This window comes from Ochotona curzoniae, unplaced genomic scaffold (genome assembly GCF_017591425.1).
Source record: "Ochotona curzoniae isolate NIBS_2020 unplaced genomic scaffold, NIBS_Ocur_1.0 contig_2688, whole genome shotgun sequence".
In the NCBI taxonomy this organism is placed as follows: Eukaryota; Metazoa; Chordata; class Mammalia; order Lagomorpha; family Ochotonidae; genus Ochotona; species Ochotona curzoniae.
Window position 1 is genome coordinate 5168706 of NW_024465553.1, and position 21164 is coordinate 5189869.

Sequence of the window (21164 nt, forward strand, 5' to 3'; positions counted from 1 at the left end):
GGGTTGCGTGCAGAGCGCGAAACAGCTGGCTCCCAGCTGTGCAGAGTTTAATTGGGATTTTCGCTTGCCATTGCTTGAAGTGTGCAGTGAAGATGTCAGCGTGGCCGGTGTTGGCAGGGGACTCGGGACGTGGGATAAACACGTGGGATAAACACGCCGGGGAGTTAAATGCGGTGGGGGAGGAAGCCCTGCTCCCTCTGGGCTCTGCCTTGCAAGGCTGCAGGGAGTCTCCCCGTCTTGGGAGTCTGCGGGGAGAGCTGGGAGGGGTGAAATTCAGGCTCCCCCTCCAGTTGGTTTTGCCGTCAGTCTGGGTGGCCAGCGCCATACAGTGTCATCCTCGCAGGGCTTGTCATTACTGGCACAGAGCTGATTCTGGTGGATTTAAGCAGAACAGGAATGTGTTGGAAGGATGCTGAGTGACTAGCAGGACTTTGAAAACCAGCGACTTGGGCATGAGGAGCTGGCCAGAGTCAGGAGCACTGTGGAGCCTCCTCCAGGCAGCCTCTCTGCTTGCCCCTGTGTCGTCATTGCACATTCAGCTTTCCTGGCTCTGTGCTCGTGAGTGCCCAGGGTGCCAAAAGCCCTTGGGAGAGATGGGGCCTCTGCCTCCCCATAAACATTCAGTGTAGAGGACCTGGTACTGGGGGTGGGTGGGGGGCAGAAGGTGGCAGCCACACAGCACGCATCACACACAGTCCAGTGTGGCCAGAAGCCAGAAACCACCCAAATGTCCATCTTGGATGGATGACCCAAAGATGGTCTCTTTAGACTTGAATGTTTTCTACCATTAAAAAAAAAAAAAAAGAAGAGGAGGCTGGCATCTGGCATAGTGGGTAAAGCTACCAGCCTGTGATGTCAGCTTCCCATGTGTATCCCCGTTCAAGTCGTGACTGCTTCACTTGTAATCCAGGTTCCTGCTAATGTGCCTGAGAAAGCAGAGGGAGGTGGCCCAAGGGAGCCCCTATCACCCACACAGGAGACCCAGAAGAAGCTTCTGGCCCCCGGCTTTGGACCTGCCTAGTCCCTAATGTTGTGGCCATCTGGGGAGTGAACCAGCAGATAGAGGAGCTCTCTGTTCATCCTAACTCTGACTTTCAAATAAATAAACAGATCTTTAGAAAAAAAAAAAAAGAATGAACCTACTAACACCTGCCACACCATTGGAAACATTATGTGAAGAGAAAGAAGGCAGTCATGAAGGACCCTGAGCAGTTGTGCCCGAGCCTGCTCTGGGTGATTTCTGAAGACAAGCAGGAGACTTGGTGGTGGCTTGGGGCTGGAGGAGGATGAGGGACTAGGGCCAGTGGATCGAAAAGGTGGGCGTGCCTGGAGCTGCTGAAATGTTCCATAGCTGACTGTGCTGGGAGTACCCTAACAATCAACCCAGTGAACTGTGTGTCGGCGCTGGTGGGAGGCATGCAGTGCCAGGTCTAATAAAGCCTTTTGTGAAACAAGTATGTCCTGTGTTTGTGGAGAGGCTCCCGTACTGCTGAGTCAGCCTCCACTCGGACGTGGCCCATTTGGGTCCTGGTGTCTGCCTGCCTTGGTTCCAGTCCTGGCTTCCCCACTCATTTCCAGAAGCCATGGGCAAACGGCCTGACCTCTTTGAGCTGACTTTCCGCATCTAAGAGACACAGGTGATGAGAGCATGACCCGGCGGGCCTGGAGAGTTGCTGAGATCTGAATGTGTTGACCAGGGTGGATTCTGGCCACATGATCCCTGGCACAAGGTTCCCTTAGCTCCGACTCCCCTTCGGCAGCCGCCTGACACCCTGCTACTCTGCATGGCTCTGCTGGGAGCCACCGAGGGCTGCCTTTAGCATGTCAAATGGCACCAGAGACCCAGGCTTGTGAGGGTATTGGGCAGTGAGTCAGCCCCGTGTACCCCTGGGAATCCCCCTTTAAGCACATGCTTTGCTTCTTTCCAGGTCAAACTAGTTAGCATCGATGCAGCAGAAATAGCGGACGGCAATCCATCTTTGGTTCTTGGGCTAATATGGAACATAATCCTTTTCTTCCAGGTAAGTCATTTCCTGGCTGCATCCCCCGGGAGGGAGCGTGAGCTGGAGCCTGCTTGGGTGCCTGCAGGGTGTTGGGGGCCCAGCTCCAACACACTGTTTCCCTTCCAGATTAAGGAGCTCACGGGCAACCTCAGCAGAAACTCTCCGTCATCCAGCCTGTCCCCCGGCTCAGGGGGCACCGACTCAGACTCCTCCTTCCCCCCAACACCCACCACCGAGAAGAATGTGGCAATAACTGTCAAGGACCAAAGGAAAGCCATCAAGACGCTGCTGGCCTGGGTGCAGAGGAAGACCGGGAAGTGAGCCCTGGCCCCGGGGCGGTGGGGGTTGGAGAAAGGGCTTGGGCATTCTTGCAAGGGTTGGCTGCTTCATGCAGGCCATTGGCAGGGCACACTTTGCCATTTCCATTGTCACACACACACCCTCACACATCTGCAGGATGTTTGAGCTGTAGAAAGCTGGAGAGAGGATTTGAATCCAGAGCAGAGGGCGCATCTTGTTGTTGATCTTGGATGTGGGCTTACAGTTTGGGCATGCCATGCCCACATCCGTCAGTCATTAAACTCCTGAGTGCCTGAGGCTGGCAGCGGCCCAAGGGTGCTCTGCCCAACTTGAGACAGCAAAACTAAAGCTTGATCCCAGTCCTCTGCTGGACCCTGTGCCAGCAGGAGAAGGCTTTGTTGTTGTTGCTTTATTGTTTCTATGTGTTTGAAAGGCAGAGCTAGAGAGAAAGGTCTTGTACCTGCTGATTCACCAGTTAGTGCTGATTTGAGCCTCCGCTGCTCTACTTCTGATCCAGCTCCCTGCTCATGTGCTGGCAACATACCAGAGGGTGACCCGGGTGCTTGAGTCCCTGCACCAAGTGGGAGACCCGGACGGAGTTCCAGGCTCCTGACTGGTTCAGCCCTGACCATATGGCCATTTGAGGAGTGAACCAGTGGATGAAAAGTCTCTCCTTTTGTCTCGCCTTCTTTTCCTGTAGTTATGCCTCTCAAATAAATGTAATAATAATAGTAAAAATGGTATAGACAAGTGCCCCTTTGTAAGACGGGACTTTGGAAAGTTCATAGGCAATGGAATGAAAACAGGTTTCTTTTTGTATAAAAATGTTGAATTTCATGAGGTTTCCTCATAATACACATTTCCTATGACACTTTTGAAGACGCCTATTGTCTGGGGAAGCCCCAGTGCTGTCTGCTGTGTTGCGTGTGCCCTCTATGGAGATGGGGTTGGGAAGGATGAGGGGCCAGGCACACCTGCTCAGGCAGCTTGGCAGTGCCCATCCCTGCCTGGAGGCCGGGAAGGCTGCTGTGCGCCGACCCCTCATCTTGCTGCCCAGTGTGCCTCTGCTGTCCCCCCAGGTATGGCGTGGCAGTGCAGGACTTCGCGGCCAGTTGGAGAAGCGGGATGGCTTTCTTGGCCATCATCAAAGCCATCGACCCAAGCCTGGTGGACATGAAGCAGGCCCTGGAGGACTCCCCACGGGAAAACCTGGAGAAGGCCTTTAGTGTCGCACACGAGGTGCTGCACATCCCAAGGCTGCTGGACCCAGAAGGTGACCGGGGCTCTCACCCACGCTGTAGTAACGTTTGTGACAAGTGTGTACCTGCTGTTCCAGACAGGAAATCAGCAAAATACAGAGAAATTGCATGTAGATATTATCCTGTCTCCTGGATTTCATGTGTTTTCCATGCTTCCTGTATATTGAATTCTATTTTGCATTATTGATTTCATTCAGGGTCTCTTTCTCTGTCTCTTATCATCACAATGTAACGTAAGCTTTTGTTACTATAATATCTTAGTTTGATGCCCTTATTGGCTGCATAGTATTTCATTGAGCAGGGCATACTGAGACTTACTCAGGTGCTGCATCCTGGTGAGTCACTCAAGCTCTCTCTGAGACAATCGCTTTTATATGAAACACTGCATGAGCGTCTCAGGGACAAGCTTACAATGCATCTCAGGTTACTGCTCCCCAGGACCAGCACCCATGAGCAAGAAAATGGAGCAGGTGCTCGGCTGGCTGTTGAGTTGCTTTTCACCTAGGCTAGGCTCAGGCAGGACTCCCTGCAGCAGCATGGAGGGCTCCTGGTTCGTGGTACTTACAGCAATGGGACTAACAGGGTGCTGGCTGTTCCTGTGCAAAGGCACTGAACCCACCAGGAAGGAGGGACAGAAGGTAGGGAACAAGGCACCGGGGGCCCTGTAGCTCAGCTCCTCTGTCCTCTCTGAGCGCCCTGCTCCTCACATGCAGAATGCAGGCGATGCCCAGTGCCCCCATGGTCTGTGGGCTCCCTCATTCTCAAGTCCCCTGCTCTCCTGTTGGAAGCTTGTTCCCGTGTATGCCTGACTACTGTATCTCTCTTCACAGACATCATGGTCGACTCACCGGATGAGCAGTCCATCGTGACCTATGTGGCTCAGTTTCTAGAACGTTTTCCGGAGTTGGAAGTTGTATGTTTGTTTTCTTTATCTTTAATTCAGAAATGTACGCTTCCTCCACTGGCTGTCAAAGGAAGCTGGGAGTTGGGCAGTGTAGGGGCGGGGGTAAGAGCAGATCTCGAGTCCCCAGAAATACTGTTTGGTCATGTCTGTGGGTTGATCTTTAGAGCAGCAGGGCGGGAAGGTAGACAGCCACGCCTCTGCAGACCTCTTGCTGTGCCAAGCTGCCGAGGTGAGAGCAGGTGCATACGGGGCCATGCACATCTGTTGTTTGCCACTTGCTCTGCAGGTGCCAATGGGATAATGTTATAGCCTTCCAGGTTTTAGCAGACAGTTCAAAAGGGTCTTCATAAGCAAGCCTTCTTGTTTTTGGAATCTCAGATTGCACCTGCTGATGGATATCTTTGGAGCAGAACCAGACCGTGTAGATTATCACGGTGCCACTGACCCCACCCCTGAGCTGCTGATGGTGACAGCAGGAGCCTAAACAAAACCCTCATTTGCTGAATGTGTTAGTGGCTCCCTGAGCACCTGTGCTGGCTCAGGAGATGCAGCGATAAACTCAAGCGATGAGCTTTTTGACCCTGACAACTTTGTCCTCATAGTTCCTGTTTTTCATTGGCCAATGCTTTCCCATGTCAGCAGTAGTCGTTTGGCCAGTTTGCGACATCATGGAGACAGCCCTGGTACTGTGGTGTGTGTTCTGAGCATGGGCCGTGCTTGATGTCCCGCTGAGCTCATGCTGTGCCCTGTTTCTCTGCAGGAGGACTTCCTGGAGTCGGAGAAGGAAATGCCCATTGAGTCCACCTTTGTCCGTATCAAAGAGACCCCTCTGGAACAGGAGAGCAAAATCCTGGTTGTGACTGAAAACGGGGCATGCGCCTACACAGTAAACCACGACACTAGCCACCCCCCACCCCCCAAGGTCTTTGTCTGCGACACTCCCGAGAGTGTCAAGGGCGCGTGTGTGGACAGGAGTCGTTCCCTGGCTGACAGCTCTTCCGACTTCGTGCACCGCATCATTGACCAGGTCTTCCAGGGCAGCCCCGGGAAGACGAGCAGCCCGGGCGAGCCGCCTCTGGAATCGTCCATCTTAGCCACCCGGAAGGATGGGCGCAGGTCCAACTCACTGCCCATCAAGAAAACTGTCCACTTCGAGGTGGACCTGTACAAGGATGCCTCCTGCAGTAAAGACCCTCTCTACAGCCCAGACCTGCGCTTCGAAGGGAGCCTGCAGGCTGCCAAGGGGCCAGCCACAGAGGACAAGCAACAAGTGGCCAAGGCCCCGGAGGTAGCCTCCAATGGGGTCCCTGAAGATGCCTCTGTGGCCGCTGGGTTCCTCAGCAGCTCCCAGCCATCCCAGAGTTCCTCTCCCTGTGATGATGTCATGGAGAGCCCAGCCAACCCTGGTAAAGAAAGCCATTCTCCTCCGCCCCCTACAGAAGACTCACTGACAGACAGCCCCTTGCAGATCCAGGTAGAGCAGCAGCTGGCTGTGGAAGCTGTGGAAGCTGTGGACAGAGATGACTCTTTCGACAGTGTACCGCTGAAAACCTCAAAATTTAACAGGGACCTGGTGGAATTCGCTTCTACTAGCCAAACTTTTTCTGAGGGCTCATCACCTCCCGAGAAGGCACCTGCTGGAGATGAAGGCGCTGAGTCGCACGAGGACAAAACAGGCAAGAGGAGAGCTAAGTCTGCCTGCAAAAGGAAAGAGCCTTCTGAGTGCCCAGAGGAGGCCAGTGACCATGACCCACCCAGGGAGGCAGGACCAGAAGCCCCGAGCTCCTCCTTGGCCCCGGAGGAGGCAGTGGTACGCAAGACAGAAGTATATGAGAAGGCCAAAAGAAAATCCATCTGTCGCCGTCGCCACTCTGGGGAAGAGGAGGAGGAAGAGGAGGAAAAGGAAGCCGAAGGCCAGCAGGGGGCTGATGCCGAGCTGCCTTCAAACCCCGCGAGCAGCAGTGTCAGCCTGGAGACCCTGGGGACGCCCAGCAAGGAACGCATGGACTTCGCCCCCTCGCCGCCCCTGTCCAAGGTGTCCGTCATCCCCCATGACCTCTTCTATTACCCGCACTACGAAGTGCCCCTTGCCGCGGTGCTGGAGGCCTATGCGGAGGGCGTCGAGGACTTGAAGATGGAGGAAGTGGATCTGGAAGAGCCAGAGGAGGCTTATCTGCATGACCCGGAGCCCAGGAGGCAGGCTGAGGGCTCCCCAAACAGCTGCAACTTCTCAGGGCCCGGGGTCAGCAGCCTGGGGCCAGGTCCTGACAGGGATGCCAGCCCAGCTTTGGACCCTGCTCCTCCAGACCCCCACGAGGACCACCAGCCGAGGGCAACTGAAAAGAGTGACCCTGTGCAGAGCCAGCAGGTACCAGAGGTGAGAGATTTTGACTGTTGGGAGATTTTCTGCTTATTGGCCTCTGTGGTTTAGAACAGGCTGTCAACAGGCTAAGGAGATCCTAGCTTTGAGTGTGGGCACTTGTCTTTTCATTTCACCATGCTCAGTCACTCCTGGAGCGTACTGAAGGAAGAAGAGAGCTGGTGTGAGCGCCTCCAGGCCTGGTGCCACCAGGGAGAAGGGCGGAGCGGAAGAAGGGACCCTCAGGCAGGTGCATTGTCACCAAACTCCCCCATTGCCACACCTGGAATCTGGGGTGGGAAGAATCCCAAATCACACTGGTTATGCACCTGCTGGATACAGTGTGGACAGGGCTCCCAGCGGGAGGTATTCCTCAGCGACCCGCCTGCCTACCCAGTGTAAACCCAGGGCTGGATGCTAGGGACAGCCAGTGCCGATCAGCTGTACTGTGAGCCTGAGGCAGTGGGGGAAAGTGGGCGCTCTGCAGTGGCAGACTGCCACCCAGCTCCCGAAAGGATGCCTGGCAGACAGGTGCCCTCTGGAGCTAGCGGGGGTAGGAGTGGTTCTGCACCAACTGGGGACAAGGCCAGCTGTCCCGGGCGGCTGTGGCCATATTCTGTCACGAGTTCTTGGCGGGTCTCATGCTGGTCCCACCACCTGACCACCTGGAGTGCCTTTCCCCACCCTTTACTTATGAAGCAGTTCTTCATTCTGCAGAGATATCACCTCCTCCAGGGAGCCTTCCCAGCTCCTCCCCAGGGAGAACTGTTGTTCCCTCCACTCCCGGGGGAAGTGAACGAGTGCTCATTGTGGTTTTTGGACCCTGGAAGTCAGCATGGAGCCCAGTGCTGCTACAGGGTTTAGAGGTGTGTTTGATGGTTTGGGGGTGCAAGGTGCTTCTCAGGTAGAGCACAGAGATAAAGACAGAGCCCTGGCTGTAGCCACGAGGGGCGAGAAAGTCTTACACCCTGTGGGAAGTCTCCCCGGGGCAGTTGGCATTAGAGCTGACAGTAGAACTGGCCCAGTGCTATCCGGATCCCGGAGGGGCTGCCCAGAGCATCAGAGGAGCAGAATTTTCAAGCCAGAGGGCACAGCTGGCAGGATCAGTGGGCCCAAGGGCAGGGCACGTGCTACCTGCTCCCTCTGTGTGGGGCTTCTGGGGAAGAGGGGCTGCTGGGGAAGAGGGCCGGGGGTTCCCTCAGGGGCTGCACCTGTCACCTTTCTTTCCCTTCTGCCCCCTGATGAGAATCTACCTCCCTACTCTATGCACCTGCTGGGTACAGGCTTCTTGTTTGCCCCTGCCAACAGAGAGACCCTAAGAAGCCAGTGGGTTGAAGGACATTCAGGTTTCGGGCTGGGGGCGCGACATGCAGGTTAGAGAAGCAGCACAATGGAGTTGGGTGATTAGATCCCCGTAGGGCCAGCTGGCTCTCTCCCTTCTGCTAGAAGACAGGCAAGGACCCGCGGCCTAAGGGAGTCGGGCAGGAGGCTGGCCCTGCTTGTGCGTGCTAGGGTTTTGCCAGGGTTTCTGTTGCCATTGCACCTTCAGGAACGGGCTGGTGGAAGGGGTGAACTTGTGCCTGGGCATTGCTTTCTCTGCCCCACCCCCACCATTCTGCCACCTGTTCAGCAGGTTCTTCCAGCTCCCACCAGGAGTGAGAGGTGCCTCCCACATTCCCACATGTCGAGTTCACCCAGGGGCACTGCTCATGGGTTCACAGGTGCCAGACCGTGCTCAAAGATTTTTTCCTCATGAAATGAAAGCAAAGCGGAGAGCACCCTGGGCTGCTTTGGCCACAGCCCGGTGACAGTGTCCCCACACTTGCCTGGGAACTGCTGTCATGATGCAGTGCCACCTTTGCACCCCAGAGGAAGAGGACAGGAGTTATTGTGCCCATTTGACAGACATGGCCACTGAGGCCCAAGGTCAGATAACTTAGAACCAGCTCTTGGTGACACTGAAGCCCTCACAGTTTTTACTCCGTCATTGGAATTCTGTCCAGGGAGCCTGGAGTTGGGGGCGGGCTTCTGTGCAGATAGGGACCCACAGGGGATAGCATGGGCAGGGCTGGAGCCGGGCAGTGCCGGCGTGAAGTGCTGACTTCTATGTCTTCCAGTGCCAGGAATCCCCAGACTTGGCACCCGTAGCCAGCCCATCAGAAGCGAAGGCAGTGGGAGAATCTGTCAGCAGTAAGAAGAAGGAGAAGCGGAAGCACGTGGATCACGTAGAAAGCTCGTTGTCGGTAGTGGCTGGCACAGTGCAATCCTCCGATGACCTGGACGAAGAGCTCCGAGACTGCAAGGTCCCTTCCAGGTACTCGCTGTGGGTGGGACCCTCTGCACCTGGGCTTTGTGGGGGGCCAGGAGCATGCAATGCCCAGGTTCCCACAGTCCTCCTAGGCCACACCCAGCTTCCCCCAGCCCTGTTCACCAGGAGCATGATGGGAAGGGTAGGAACTGGCCTTCAGCCCCTGTGCCTGCAAGCTGGCAGGCGGCATGGTAAAATGGCAGAGCTGTGATGGGTGCACCCTGGGGTCTGGTGGAGCCCCAGGCTTCACCCTTCACAACACCTCAGACTTCCAGTGTACAGTCCAAGGGGATCTTCGTCCCTGTTGCGTGGAAGCTGGACATGAACCTGAATGTCTTCTCCTGCAAGTTTGGCACCCAGGAAGGCAGGAAGGATGATGGACTGTGAAGTCCAAAGGGAGAGAATGAGGCTTGAGCCTTCAGGGAGGTCAGACATCCCCTCTATCCTGTAAGGGGCACTGGAGAGGGCCAGGATGGCCTGGGGAGTTGAGCTGTTCCCTGAGTTGAGCAGGAATAAGGGGGATTCACATTGCGCAGGAGAGGGTCTCCAGGTGACAGACGTAAGCTGAGCCAACAGATGCCCTCCTTAACAGGTGCTTGTTGCCATGCAGGGTGGGAGGACACCCTGGGGGGCAGACAAGCATTTTACTTCCCTTCTGTGCTAAAATAAAACCAGCCTGCAAAAACTGGCAAAGTTTTGGGGGAGCGAGGACTGGAGTTCCCTAAGCCTGACACAGTCTTGGCACATGCACATAGCAGGTGCATGAGGTCTGTTAGCTGGCAGTGCGCCCATTGCAAGGGGAGAGCTGGGAAAGGTTTCCAGGGGCCACGTGGGCAGGAACGCCAAGGCAGTCGCTGATCGGTTCCCTGGGCATGAACTTTTGAATCAAGGGTCCTTTGTCTGGTCCCTGGGATGTCCCTGAATGGGCTTGCCTAGAGCAGAGAGGTGACTGTGCTGCCTGGTGCCTCAGCATCCAACACCTGCTTCTTCTGCTGAACAGTGAAGACAGGGCAGGTTGCTTCTCTTACCAAGTACCAGGATCCCTGGATGGTGATCCCTTTCACAGAGAAGGAAAATGAACCGAAGACAGAAACAGCCTGGAGGTAGAATGACAGTCCAGGCCTCTTTGGGATCAATCCTCAGCCAGCCAGCACTGTTCAGAGGGCAGAGGCACGTTCTAGGCTGTGGTCAGGGTGCCACTTCCAGAAGCTGGACTAGCAAACAGCAGCACTGTGGACAGACAGCAGGGAGCACTGGAAAGCGAGCCCAGGTCTGACTCAAAGTTGCAGAGACCTTTTTGCCAGCCCCAAGACCTGAGCAGGCCTAAGATCCTGTGCATATTGAGGCTGTGTGACCTACGTTCCATTTAAAAGCCCAGCATTGAGTCTTCTTGTGGTTGTGGGTCCACTCTGTCCCCAGGCTCCTTGCTACTGCCTGCAGATGCACAGCAGCCTGAGGGGGCTCCTGCAGGAACATTCTCTTTTCGCCTGGGTGTGCTGGTGTGGCTAGGGGACTGTGCGTGGTCCCATTCAAACCCCCGTTTTCTCTTCCAGGACTAGTCACAGTGACTCCAGCATTTACATTCGGCGACATACTAATAGATCTTTGGAATCGGTTAGTATTCTGCTTCTTGGCACGGGCCCTTACTAATCAGTTCCTCTCCATCCTTCCTCCTCCCCCAGCCCAGAGCTTTGAAATTACTGAAGTGCAACAGCTATACGTTCGGTTAGGAGACCAAACACATTGAAACCTTGGTTGTTAAGTACAGTCCAATCGGATGTCCGATTTGGGCAATAAAGGATGTAAATAAAGTGGTGATTGTAAAGCCCGAAGGCCTCTTTGTTATAAAGAAAATATACATACATATATATGTGTGTGTGAATATATATATATATATATAAATGCATGCATTCAAAGCACCCTGCAGGACACTTCTCCACCCTCCCGCTGCCCTCTGCACACACATCCAGGAAGATCACATTCACAGAGGTGCAACTGGTACCCAGGATCTGCCTCACATTCATGCTGTCTCAGCCCCAGATGTGCTGCCCCTGAGCCCTTGTCTGGCTGTGGGTGGTTGGGGGCTGCGTGAGGTGAGGGTGGGAGATGGGGCCACGGGGAGCTCCTGTCAGAGAGCACTGGGTTTGGGAAGCAGATGTTTGCAGTATTGAGAAAAGCATGGCTTGCTTGGCTTTGTGTGTTTTTAAAAAAAATTCATCTTATTTTCTGTTTCAGAGATTTCATCTTTACTAATTGGGTTGCGGGGTTTTGTTTATAAATTTCACTGTAGGATCATTTTAGCTATGTTCACTCGAGGAACGCAGCAGATCTGGATGACAGGAGAAACCGAATACTAAGCAGGTGCGTGCATGCCTTTATTCCTCCAGCTGGGGGAGGGTGGGAGCGCTGCTTTTAGTGGTGTAGCCTGCTCTTTGCTGTTGGCATCTGTCCACCTGCGCTATAGCAGGGAACTGGATGAGGAGTGGAGCCGCTGGGACTTAAGCTGGGATGCTGACATCACAGGTGGAAGCTTAACTCACTGCTTCAAGATGGCAGCATCCCCGGGAGGATGCTCGGAGGAGGGAGCAGGCTGGGCTGGAGCTGTTGCCTGCTGCAGCCCCTGACAACAGGGTTCCTTCTGTCGCCCCTACAGGTACAATACTGAGAGGCTCGCTGAGCTGATTTTACAGTTTTATGGCATCAGAGCAGATCTGAAGAGGGAAAGCAAACATGCCAGGATGTCTATGAAAGTATTTCTTGCTGTCGGACGTCTAGCGGCCTGGGCCAAGGCTGAGTCGCCCTAGAGCTGCCCTTGTAGGGCCTAGGAGACCAGGAAGCGCTCCCAGCCCCAGCTGGTCCAGTTGTGGAGTCACAGGCGGTGGTGCTAGTGGTGGTTGGGGCTTGGTTGTCCTGTGGGTTTGGATGGGCTTGGGAAAGGAGTTAGATGCTGGTCTTTCAATCAAAAGCTCTGTCTAAATAATGCCTAATCTCTGGGAGTGTGATCCTTCCTGCACAATCCTAGAAAAAAAAAAAAAAGGCAGGATGGGCCACCCTGCCCTGCCCTGCCCTGCTGTAAGGTGGGAAGAGTCATGTTCATTTGCAGTATGGCTGGGCAGGCTGGGAGGAGAATCTGTTGGCTTGTGTGAGCTGGGAGGGCAGAACCAGCCAAGCCATGTTTCCAGCATCGAGCGTTGATTCCCTTTGGGATAAAAACCAGTAAATGTCCTTTGCACTTAGGTATGCAGTTTTAAGAAAGGCAAGACAGGGCTGTCAGCTGGCTGCGGCTTGCCTGGGCTTCACTCAGGGTGCAGGATGTGCTCCCCACCCTGTGTCTCAGGGAGACAGGGGCTGGTGGGTGATACTGTCATTCCTCTCAACCCCCGTCACGCACCCTGAAAGAACCCTGCAGCCAGCTCGTGGCTTCTTACCTTTTCTTCTGTGGCAATTTGGGTCTGTGGTCGCTGCCCACTGCCTGGCAGCCTGTCACCTATCAGGGTCAACTCAGAATGTCATATGACTCTGTTTCCTATAACATTGTGGAGGGAAGCTAACCCTGCCCAAGCCCAGGGTGGTCCTATTTGGAAAGGACCCTGTTCCTTCGAGCCTTTTGTGAAGTCTTCCCACCGCACAGACAGGAGAGCAGCAGAGATGCCAGCAGCATCTCCCACACATTGCTGCCAAACCCTGGCTCGGGTGCCAGCTCTGTGTGGCCTTGGCCACAGTCGCTCCATCCCCGAGGGTCCATCTGCCCATCCTCAGCATGGGGCCGACAAGCACGTGGATGCTCCCAGGGCTATCGCCTGCATGGCAGCATGCTGGTGTGTGCATGCTCTGTGTGGGCAGCCCTGAGTTCTCAGACAGTGCTGGGTGGGGTGCTCCTCCCGGGGACCCCCCTGTAACTGCCGTCCTCTGCGGTTCCTCCCGTAGGAAGGCCAACAGCTCTGGAGAGGCAGCGGTGCTGGGGGCGCAGAGCCCGCACGACGACTCACTGACACAGCTGGTGCAGCAGCCGGATCTGGTGTATTTCATCCTCTTCCTGTGGCTTCTGGTTTACTGCCTGCTGCTCTTCCCACAGCTGGATGTCAACAGACTCTGACGTGTGTCGGGATAATAAAGCGACAAGACCCTGAGCAGGGGTTCAGGGTCTTTTATGTGGGAGTCCGGATGGGGTCCTTCATTTAGGCCCCCTTTCCTCTGTTGTCGCTTGCCCTGCCTGTGTTTCCCTTTGCCTTCTACGGGGCCTCAGTGCACTTTTCTCATGGGCTGTGTGCCCAGAACTCAGGGGAGGGGCTGGAGCTGCAGGTGAGTGTGCCTGGCTTGGTCAGAGAACAGCCTTCCTTGCTGTTACTGAGCCCAAACCCAGATCTTGGCTCATCGCAAATGTAAGTCTGTCAGGGCCTCTCCATAAGGGTCCCAGGCCTCTGTCCTGTAGGAGACCTGCCACATTGTCTTCCCAGAGTGGGGGTGTGAGTGAAGGGGGGTGGGAGCACTTATTGCCCTCTGGTGATTGGCCAGTTGCATTTGCTGTGGGTGGGCATGGCTAAGGAATGGGAAGATCTACAGAAGCAAGTGAAGGTGGTGTCAGGGCCAGGGCACATTCTTTCCTTACCCTGGTTTGGGGACAGTGGGGCTCATTCGGAACTCACGCTTGGGTTGATTGGATTGTGAAAAGCAGTGATTTCCAAACCTTTTCCACCAAGGGGTCAGCATAGATAGGATCGGGGTGAGCCCTGAGCCCCCTCCCACTCTGCTTTTGCTGCCTTTGTCTCGGCGACTGCTCCGAAGCTCTGGTCCCCAGGCCAAGGGGTACACCTTGAGAAGTACTGGAGAGAAAGGGTGTGGCTAGAATAAGCTGGAGCAGTGGGAAGTGTGGGACCCGAATGAGTCACTGTTGCATGGTGTGGGCATCCTTGGTGCTCGGTCTCAGAGGCTTTCTGCAAAGCACAGGGAGAAGACCAGGATAGGCAGTCAGCAAGGAGGGACGGGCCCTGCTCCTCCACTTTCTTCTTCCCTGGCCCTGGGCCCCTCCTCTCTTTTTCTTGCCAAAGCTCGGGTCCCTAACCATCCCCTAGGTAGTATGTGTTGAGCCCCCCTGGTAAAAGGGTAAAATGGCACAAAAGACCTTGGGAGCAGCTCGGTTAACACAGCCCAGGGACAGAGCAGGCTGGCCACAAGGAGCGCTTAAGGAATATACCTGTTACCTGTTACCCATCCAAGGGCTGTCATCTCTGGTAAAAACTTCTACCAGCATCCTGAAACAAAGACAACACAACTGGAGAGAAATGTCCTGTTAGCCAAAGTGAGCACATTAAGCAAACTTAGTTTCCTTCTCATATTTTGCCCATGAAGAACTTCTGTCCACCTTGGAGCACAGCCTCTTTTCCTTCTGGAATAGCCCAGCCAGCTGTGTTCCCAACAAGCCAGCCAGGGATGTGCCCAAGCCAGGGGGTGAGTTTCGAGAACACAGTCCCAGCATGGAGGGCCCAGATACTTGCAGAGCTCACTGGGCATCAGTGACAGACCCAGCCCCTCCAAGCATCCTGATTGTGGTCGGGCCTCGGCATTCTGGTCTGTATCCTGCTATTCTGGCCTGTCCTGGCATGTGTCAGGTGATATTGTCACGTGATGTTGCATCTGGTGCCAACTTCCCAGGCAAGGGGCTCATGTTTTCTTGTACTAGAGACCATGTTCTTTCTTCCTGCACCACCTGCTGTGCCAATGTTTTCCCTACCAAGCTAATCCTTTAGTATCCATAACTTTTCTATCTGTCATCTGTTTATGTTCTTGTGCTGTTTTCCAGGAAAAGAAAGGTCTGTTTTCCCAGTAGGAACATTGTATTTGAGTTCTCATTTGTGAAATGTTTGGTTGTTGCTCTATTGTTCTGGATGCCGGTCCTACCCTCTGTGCTCACCACTGTGTATTTGTGGGGAAGTTCTCTGCTGCTGGCCATGCACTTGTTTCCTCTGAGACCCCTCTCTCTCAGTGGTCTCAGGCTCTCTCATGTTATCCGTTTGGTTCAAACACCTGCTGATGCTGTTTCGCCATTCCACTATAGAGCCACACAGCAGGAAGCTGATTGGGCACTCCGTGTGCCAGCTGATGGACTTGTTTCCAAGGCCACCAGGTAGGCACCTGGACTCCTCACTGAGACACCCACGTCAGTAGCTGCAGGTCTGTTCTCTAGAGCTTATTCTGACTTCTTGGTTTAAGAGCTGTTTCCACTCTCCTCCCACCTTGGGGGGAGAGAGAGAGACTCACACGTGCACACCTGTTGCGCTGCCAGAGGCCACCTCTGTCCCTTCCTGCTGGCAGGTGCCGCCCTGAGCTAGCCCAAGGCGTGGGGAGCAGAACGAAGGCGTGAGCTGAACCTTGTGGAGGCTCAGGGACAGCACTGTCCCCCATTCGGGAGTGAGGCGGTAGTGGATTGTCCTTGCTTTGCTCTGCCTAGGGTTCCGGGGTGGACACCTTGCTCGTTTTCAGCAGAGTAGAAAACAGACATCATCTGACGAGCATGGCCAGGGCAGAGTCCAAGAAACAAGCAACACCCTTGCTTTTCCCATGCCTCCAGTGCCCGAGGTGTCCCTGAAAGTCACAGCCCATCTCTGCCAGCCACTCAGTGCCCTCCTGCTGTAAGCTTGTGGGGTCAGGAGTCCCCCGTCCTGCCCACTGCTCCCTTGATCCTGCTCTGCTGCCATGGGCTGCTGTCTCACCTTCTGTTATCCACGTGCACAGCCCACTCCTTTGCTGTCATTTGCACAGAGGAGGGTGGCATGAGAGAAGCTCTCAGCCCTGAGCTCCCACCCGCCTTGTGAGCTGTGGATCGTAGACTTCCCCACCACCTGGCCAGGTGGCTTGCAGCCCCGCTGACTTGTTCTTCAGCCAGCCATGGGCCCACCTGTGCTGTCATAGCACCGGTGCTTTTGAACCGAGCAGAGGGAGGTAGTAGCCTTGAGCTCTGCCAGGAAGCCAGCATCCAGATCCTTGTCTAGTGTCCTCCCTGTCCTGGCAAACTTTCTTGGATCTTCTCTCTTCCCTAGGACAGCCAGTCCCTGGGGTGAGTCGGGGGGAGCTCCCTGTGGTTTCTGGGTTTCCTTTACCATCCTTGCTCCATCTAGGAAATGAGTAGCCCAACCTGGTGTTTGCCACAGAAGAAACTGTGGGATATCTGTTGGTGCTTGGAGCCCAGCCAGCATTTCCTTCTAGAAGTTTGTTTTGCCATTATTGGTGAGCACAGCATGGCCACGGGGTACTTGTGTGTCCCTCCAGGGCTTGGGACAGGAAGTGTGTGCCCAGGACTTAGGACTCAGAGTGGCTCCCCCAGCCCACCGCACCATGTGGGGCTGCCCACTGCTTAGGAGGATTTCTGATGTGGCTGCCCAGTCAGAAGCTCTGGGACAGCCTGCACAGGTCACAGGCTATGTGACAGCCTTAGAGGTGGTGCGAGGGTCCCCTGCCTCTGAGAGTAGAGAAATGGATGCTCAGAAAGGAGGAATGACATCCACTGTCAGCTGGTGTTCTTGGGCTGGCCATATGTGTTTCCAAGTAAGCTTTCTCCCAAAACAGCAGCCTCTAGCCATGAATCTGACCTTAGCCTCCACCTTGGCTCGCCAAGGACCCAGAATGCCCCGGAGCTGATCTCTCTTACAAAGGTCAGAGTGGAACATGGGTCTCACCCAACGTCGGCGGGAACCATGCTGCTTCCGCAAGGAGCTGCTCTTCTGTCTGTGTCCACGGAGTGCAGCTGGATGTGAACTCTTGCACCTGAGTTTGCTTCTGCTCACACCTCTGGCGAGGCTCTCAGAGCAGTGGTGAAGTTTTGAGATGAACCCTCCCTTCCTCTGAGTTACGTTCCTGTGCTTGGTGGAACTTCCTGAAGTCCTAGAAGAGGCTGTGTTGCTTCTGGCCAACTTAGCTTTCCCAGCAAAGCTCTTCCCAGCCTGCAGCTGCCCTCCAGGGCCACCTCTGCCCCCCTGAAGCTGACAAGGGACTGCTCTGCCACCAAGCTCGAAGACCTGGGTTGGGTGGTGGAAGACCAAGAGCTGACACAGGGTTTTCCTAAATGGCAGGCTGTGCAGGAGAGGCAGGAATGAGCTCATCTTTGTTGGGCACAGAGCTCCCTAGGTCTTCGCGCCTCTGCCTCTTATATCCCTGAGGGTCAGCAGTCTGCAGCTCCCGCAGGGGAGCTCAGAGCAGGAAATTGCCAACCCCGCTCCTGCGCGCGTGCACCCCTCCCCTTCCCACTCCCCCACATCGTGTGTGGATGCTTGTGTCTTCAGGCTCGCTCCAGCACTTGGCTGGCCTTGACCTGACTTCTCAGAGCACCATAGTGAGCCTTTGGCCTTGCTATTGCTGTGTCATGTATGTAGGGCAAGGCCTGGGATGTGCTGGGTGTGGAGCACAGTGTGGAGCCTTAGCAGTGGCAGAAGCTGTCAGCATGCTTGGCTGGCTGGCTGGAATTGCCAAACCTTGCAGGCCCAAGGGGACACTTAGCTGTGTTTAGAACTTCTTCTGAGAGCCTCAGTAGAAACACATCAGGCAAGGAGTTGTTTCCAGCCAAGCTTGCAGCAGCAATGTGCCAGAAAAACACTCTCCCCATGGGGAAAGACAGACAGACCTCTGTGCTGTTGGATCAAGTGCTTTTAAATACACACAGTAACACAGCCGGCTGTGGCCCACCTGCTGCTGACTGCGGCTCTGACACCCCCATGTCAGGTCTACTTGCCTCTTGGGGAGCACAGGGGGCTTCCTCTTGACTTGCTTTTGTTTGTGACTCTCCCTGGGAGGTGTCGGTGGGATTGGGAAAGAAGACCAATTGGGAGTCAGCAAGATCTAGTTTGAAGCGCCTGTTCCATCGTGCTTGGGCAGATCAGTTGGTTTCATCTCTCTGAGTCTCTGGCCAGTGTGGACATGGAGCATGCATCTGTTCAGTGAACAGTACCTTCCTGGCAAGCCTGCTGTGTGACCTTGTGGACTGCTTAGTACCCTCCTTGGTCTCCATTCACCCCATCTCCGGGCAGTGATGAGATGATCTAACATGCGGTGTTCCGTGGCTTCTGCCACCCTCTCCCCAGTCCCACACCATCCTTCCAGCTGCCCCGTCTTGACTCTAACTCCTGCCTTTTGCCCAGGGATGTTTAAGCCATTGCGTACTCACTGATACTGTGGGCCCTGCAGACAGTAATGGGAGGTGTTTATTTCAGACAGGATGGGAAAGCTTTAAGCTTCTCCAGCTCAGAGCTAAACTGGCAGGTCTGGGAACACACGGCTCTTACTTTCCAATGTACATTTTCACTCTCAACCTCCTCACTCAGGAGTTTTGCCCTAATGAGATTCCGATTCTTGCTGACTGGCCTTGTTGGCAAGTTACAGGTGGAAACTCCTAATGGAGAAGGTGGCAGAGTTGACTAGTCACCACACAAACACAGCTGCAGCCTCCCCTCACACTCATGGAATTGACTCAAAGCCTCAGCTGCGTTTAGCTGACAGCTGCAAATCTGCAGCCAGGTTGATGTCTTCTGAAGAACTCTGAACAATAAAATCTCAGTGTCTTAACATGGAAGGGAGCTTCTGGAACTTTGCTAACTACATCCTGCTCCCTGCTGTTCCCCTGACTTCCTCCCACACAGGCCTCTCCAGGGGGAAAGCAAAGAGATGGCCTGGGCAGAGCCCAGTTAAACTGGGAGAGAAGGGCAGTTGTTTGGTGCGGTGGTGAAGTCGCCCCTAGGCATGCCTGCATCCCACATCGCAGAGCCTGGGTTTGAGTCCCAGCTCTGCCTGCCATCCGGCTTCCTGCTGATGAGCATCTGGGCAGGTGGCAACTGATGGTTCAGAAGCTGGGTCCCTGCTACTTGGGTGGGGTACCCAGTTTGAGTTCCAGGCTCCTGGTTTCAGCCTGGCCCAGCCAAGTTGTTATGGCTATCTGCAGAGCGAGCCAGCAGGTTGACATCTCTCTACGTTTAAAATATTTTCTTGAGGGAATCTAGACTGTGAAGTATTTAGATGAAGTTGTGGTTGGTTGGTCTCTGATACAGAGTAGAACTCATTCTTTTTTACCTTTGAAAGTTGTGATTTTTTACATTGATATAAACAAAATGGAAAAGATGTATTATTTAAAAGCCTGAATTACAGAGACACAGGGAGAGAGATATGCAGAGAAGTGTACTTCCGTCCTCTGGTTTATTTCCCAGAGCTGGGCCAAGCTAAAGCCAGAAGTGTCATCCAGGTCTCCCACGTGGTTTCAGAGGCCCAAGCACTTGGTCCATCTGCTGCTTTCCCAGGTGCATTAGCAGGGGGTTGAATTGAAAGCGAAGCAGCCAGGACTTAAACTGACACGCCTGTGGGATGCCTCTACCATAGGCAGCTGCTCAACTTGCTGTTCCACGACTGGCGCCTCAGTGGATATATTTATTTCACTTGCAGTAGCTGCCTCTTTAAAGCCTGCTAGATCCCACAGGAGCATCTTGTATGCAAGGGCCTGCTGTAAGCGAAGACCCCAGGACATGTCAGTAGTCCTAAAGGTCATGCAAATGCTGGGACTGCTGAGGGGAGCTCCAGGAGTGGCTGCACGCGTAGGGTTGACACCGTCCAAAGCTGATAGTGTCAACCTGGAGACCGGGAGCCCACATCTTAGCTTGTGCACTTGTAAACGCCTTTTAACAAAAGACCGTTCTGGGTTGAACCATCCAAAGGTGAGCCCATTTGGTTTTGTGTGTCTCTGTAAGTGGCCTATTGCTTAAAATAAATGCACTTCTATTTATATGTGAATGCCAAAGCTTCAAGCCTCGGGTCTTGGCTTCTGTGTCTGTGATATGTGCCTCTGGGGAGAGTTTGGCAAAGTGGCCTTCAAGATTTGCAACTTTGAAGGAAAGCCTGGGAGAGCTGCTTCTCGGGGCTTCAGGATGAAGTGTGGCTCAGGTTGCCATCTCATGTCGACTCAGTTCCCAGGAATTTCTTTGAAATTCAGGAGTCTAGCTGCAGGAATAACTAGCACAAAGGACTGGCCCTGTCCTTCCACTGGCATGTTCAGAAGATTCCAGAATCATCACAGCCCCCTGCCTGCCAGCCCTGGGATCCAGAGGCTAGGGTGCTTGTGGGACTGTCCCCCCGAGTGGGGATAGTGCCAGGGGTCAAGGAGCAGAGATGAAGAGAGCAGCTGCTCTGTGCCATTGAACTTGGACCATGTGAAGAAGCCTGTGTCACCTGCATTGTGCCAACACTGGCCAAAGACCAGCGGTAGACGTGGGAACATGATTGCTTTCTGCTCTGCATCCTTGGGACAAGTTCCAAGACCTGTGGACACAAGTTTGTTCAGAGTCTCATGCGTTGGAGGGTCTTGCGTGCTTTATTTTTTTTGGTAGGGCTTGTGCTCTATTGGACAGATTTAATGTTTTTGTAACATCATGGCAGGGTTAATCATCTAAAAAATTTTATTGAGTGCTCTAGGGGACCTGTTAAGGTTGAAAAGAGTAAAATGTTATTTTGTAATACAAGGGTGATTTTGTCTGTTTAGCATATGCATAGCTATAGCTTTGTTTAAAAACGGGGGAATCTTTGTAAAAGGAATTGTATGAATGTGTGTTCTTATTTATTGATTATTATAAATTAAGATATAAATGACTATTTGCATAATTTATACCTGTGGAAATTAACTGGAGTATTTGTCATTTGACTTTATTAAGGAATATTGGGTTTGGTGCTATGATGAATGATCTTGTAAAATTACACGTATTCTTAAGAAGATTCCTGAGCATACGTTTCCTGAATGGACCATCTCATTGGTAACACTTCGTTTGGCGTTTGTGTGTTCCTCTGCCAGAGACGGGCTATCTTCCCTGATCCCCAGTAAGGACACTCTGGCAAAGCCATTGTGAAGCCAGCTGTCTCTACATCTGCAGATGCAGGCGAGCTGCTGCCGGTAGACTGTGCAGGGGCACTTGAAAAGACAGTGGAAATGGAAACTAAAAGATGAGTTTATTGAGGGGCAAAGTGTCTTGAAATCCACACAGTCTTTTTACGATATGTGTTTTCCCTG

General features: G+C 53.9%; 1 protein-coding gene across 2 annotated transcripts in view; it reads left to right on the top strand.

Moving 5' to 3' along the window:
* CLMN (calmin) overlaps window positions 1–13261 on the top strand; it is a 57269-nt gene extending 44008 nt beyond the window's left edge. Inside the window, exons 5-14 of one of the 2 annotated variants that reach the window (XM_040975557.1) lie at window positions 1929–2021; window positions 2130–2320; window positions 3383–3576; window positions 4393–4475; window positions 5227–6834; window positions 8943–9139; window positions 10687–10747; window positions 11424–11494; window positions 11787–11883; window positions 13065–13261. In XM_040975557.1, the coding sequence (XP_040831491.1) occupies window positions 1929–2021; window positions 2130–2320; window positions 3383–3576; window positions 4393–4475; window positions 5227–6834; window positions 8943–9139; window positions 10687–10747; window positions 11424–11494; window positions 11787–11883; window positions 13065–13229 (2760 nt within the window). In that variant the 3' untranslated portion in view covers window positions 13230–13261. Of the gene's footprint in view, window positions 1–1928; window positions 2022–2129; window positions 2321–3382; window positions 3577–4392; window positions 4476–5226; window positions 6835–8942; window positions 9140–10686; window positions 10748–11423; window positions 11495–11786; window positions 11884–13060 lie in introns of both variants that reach the window. The other variant, XM_040975558.1, reaches the window with a different exon arrangement.
* The last annotated feature ends 7903 nt before the right edge of the window (window positions 13262–21164 follow it).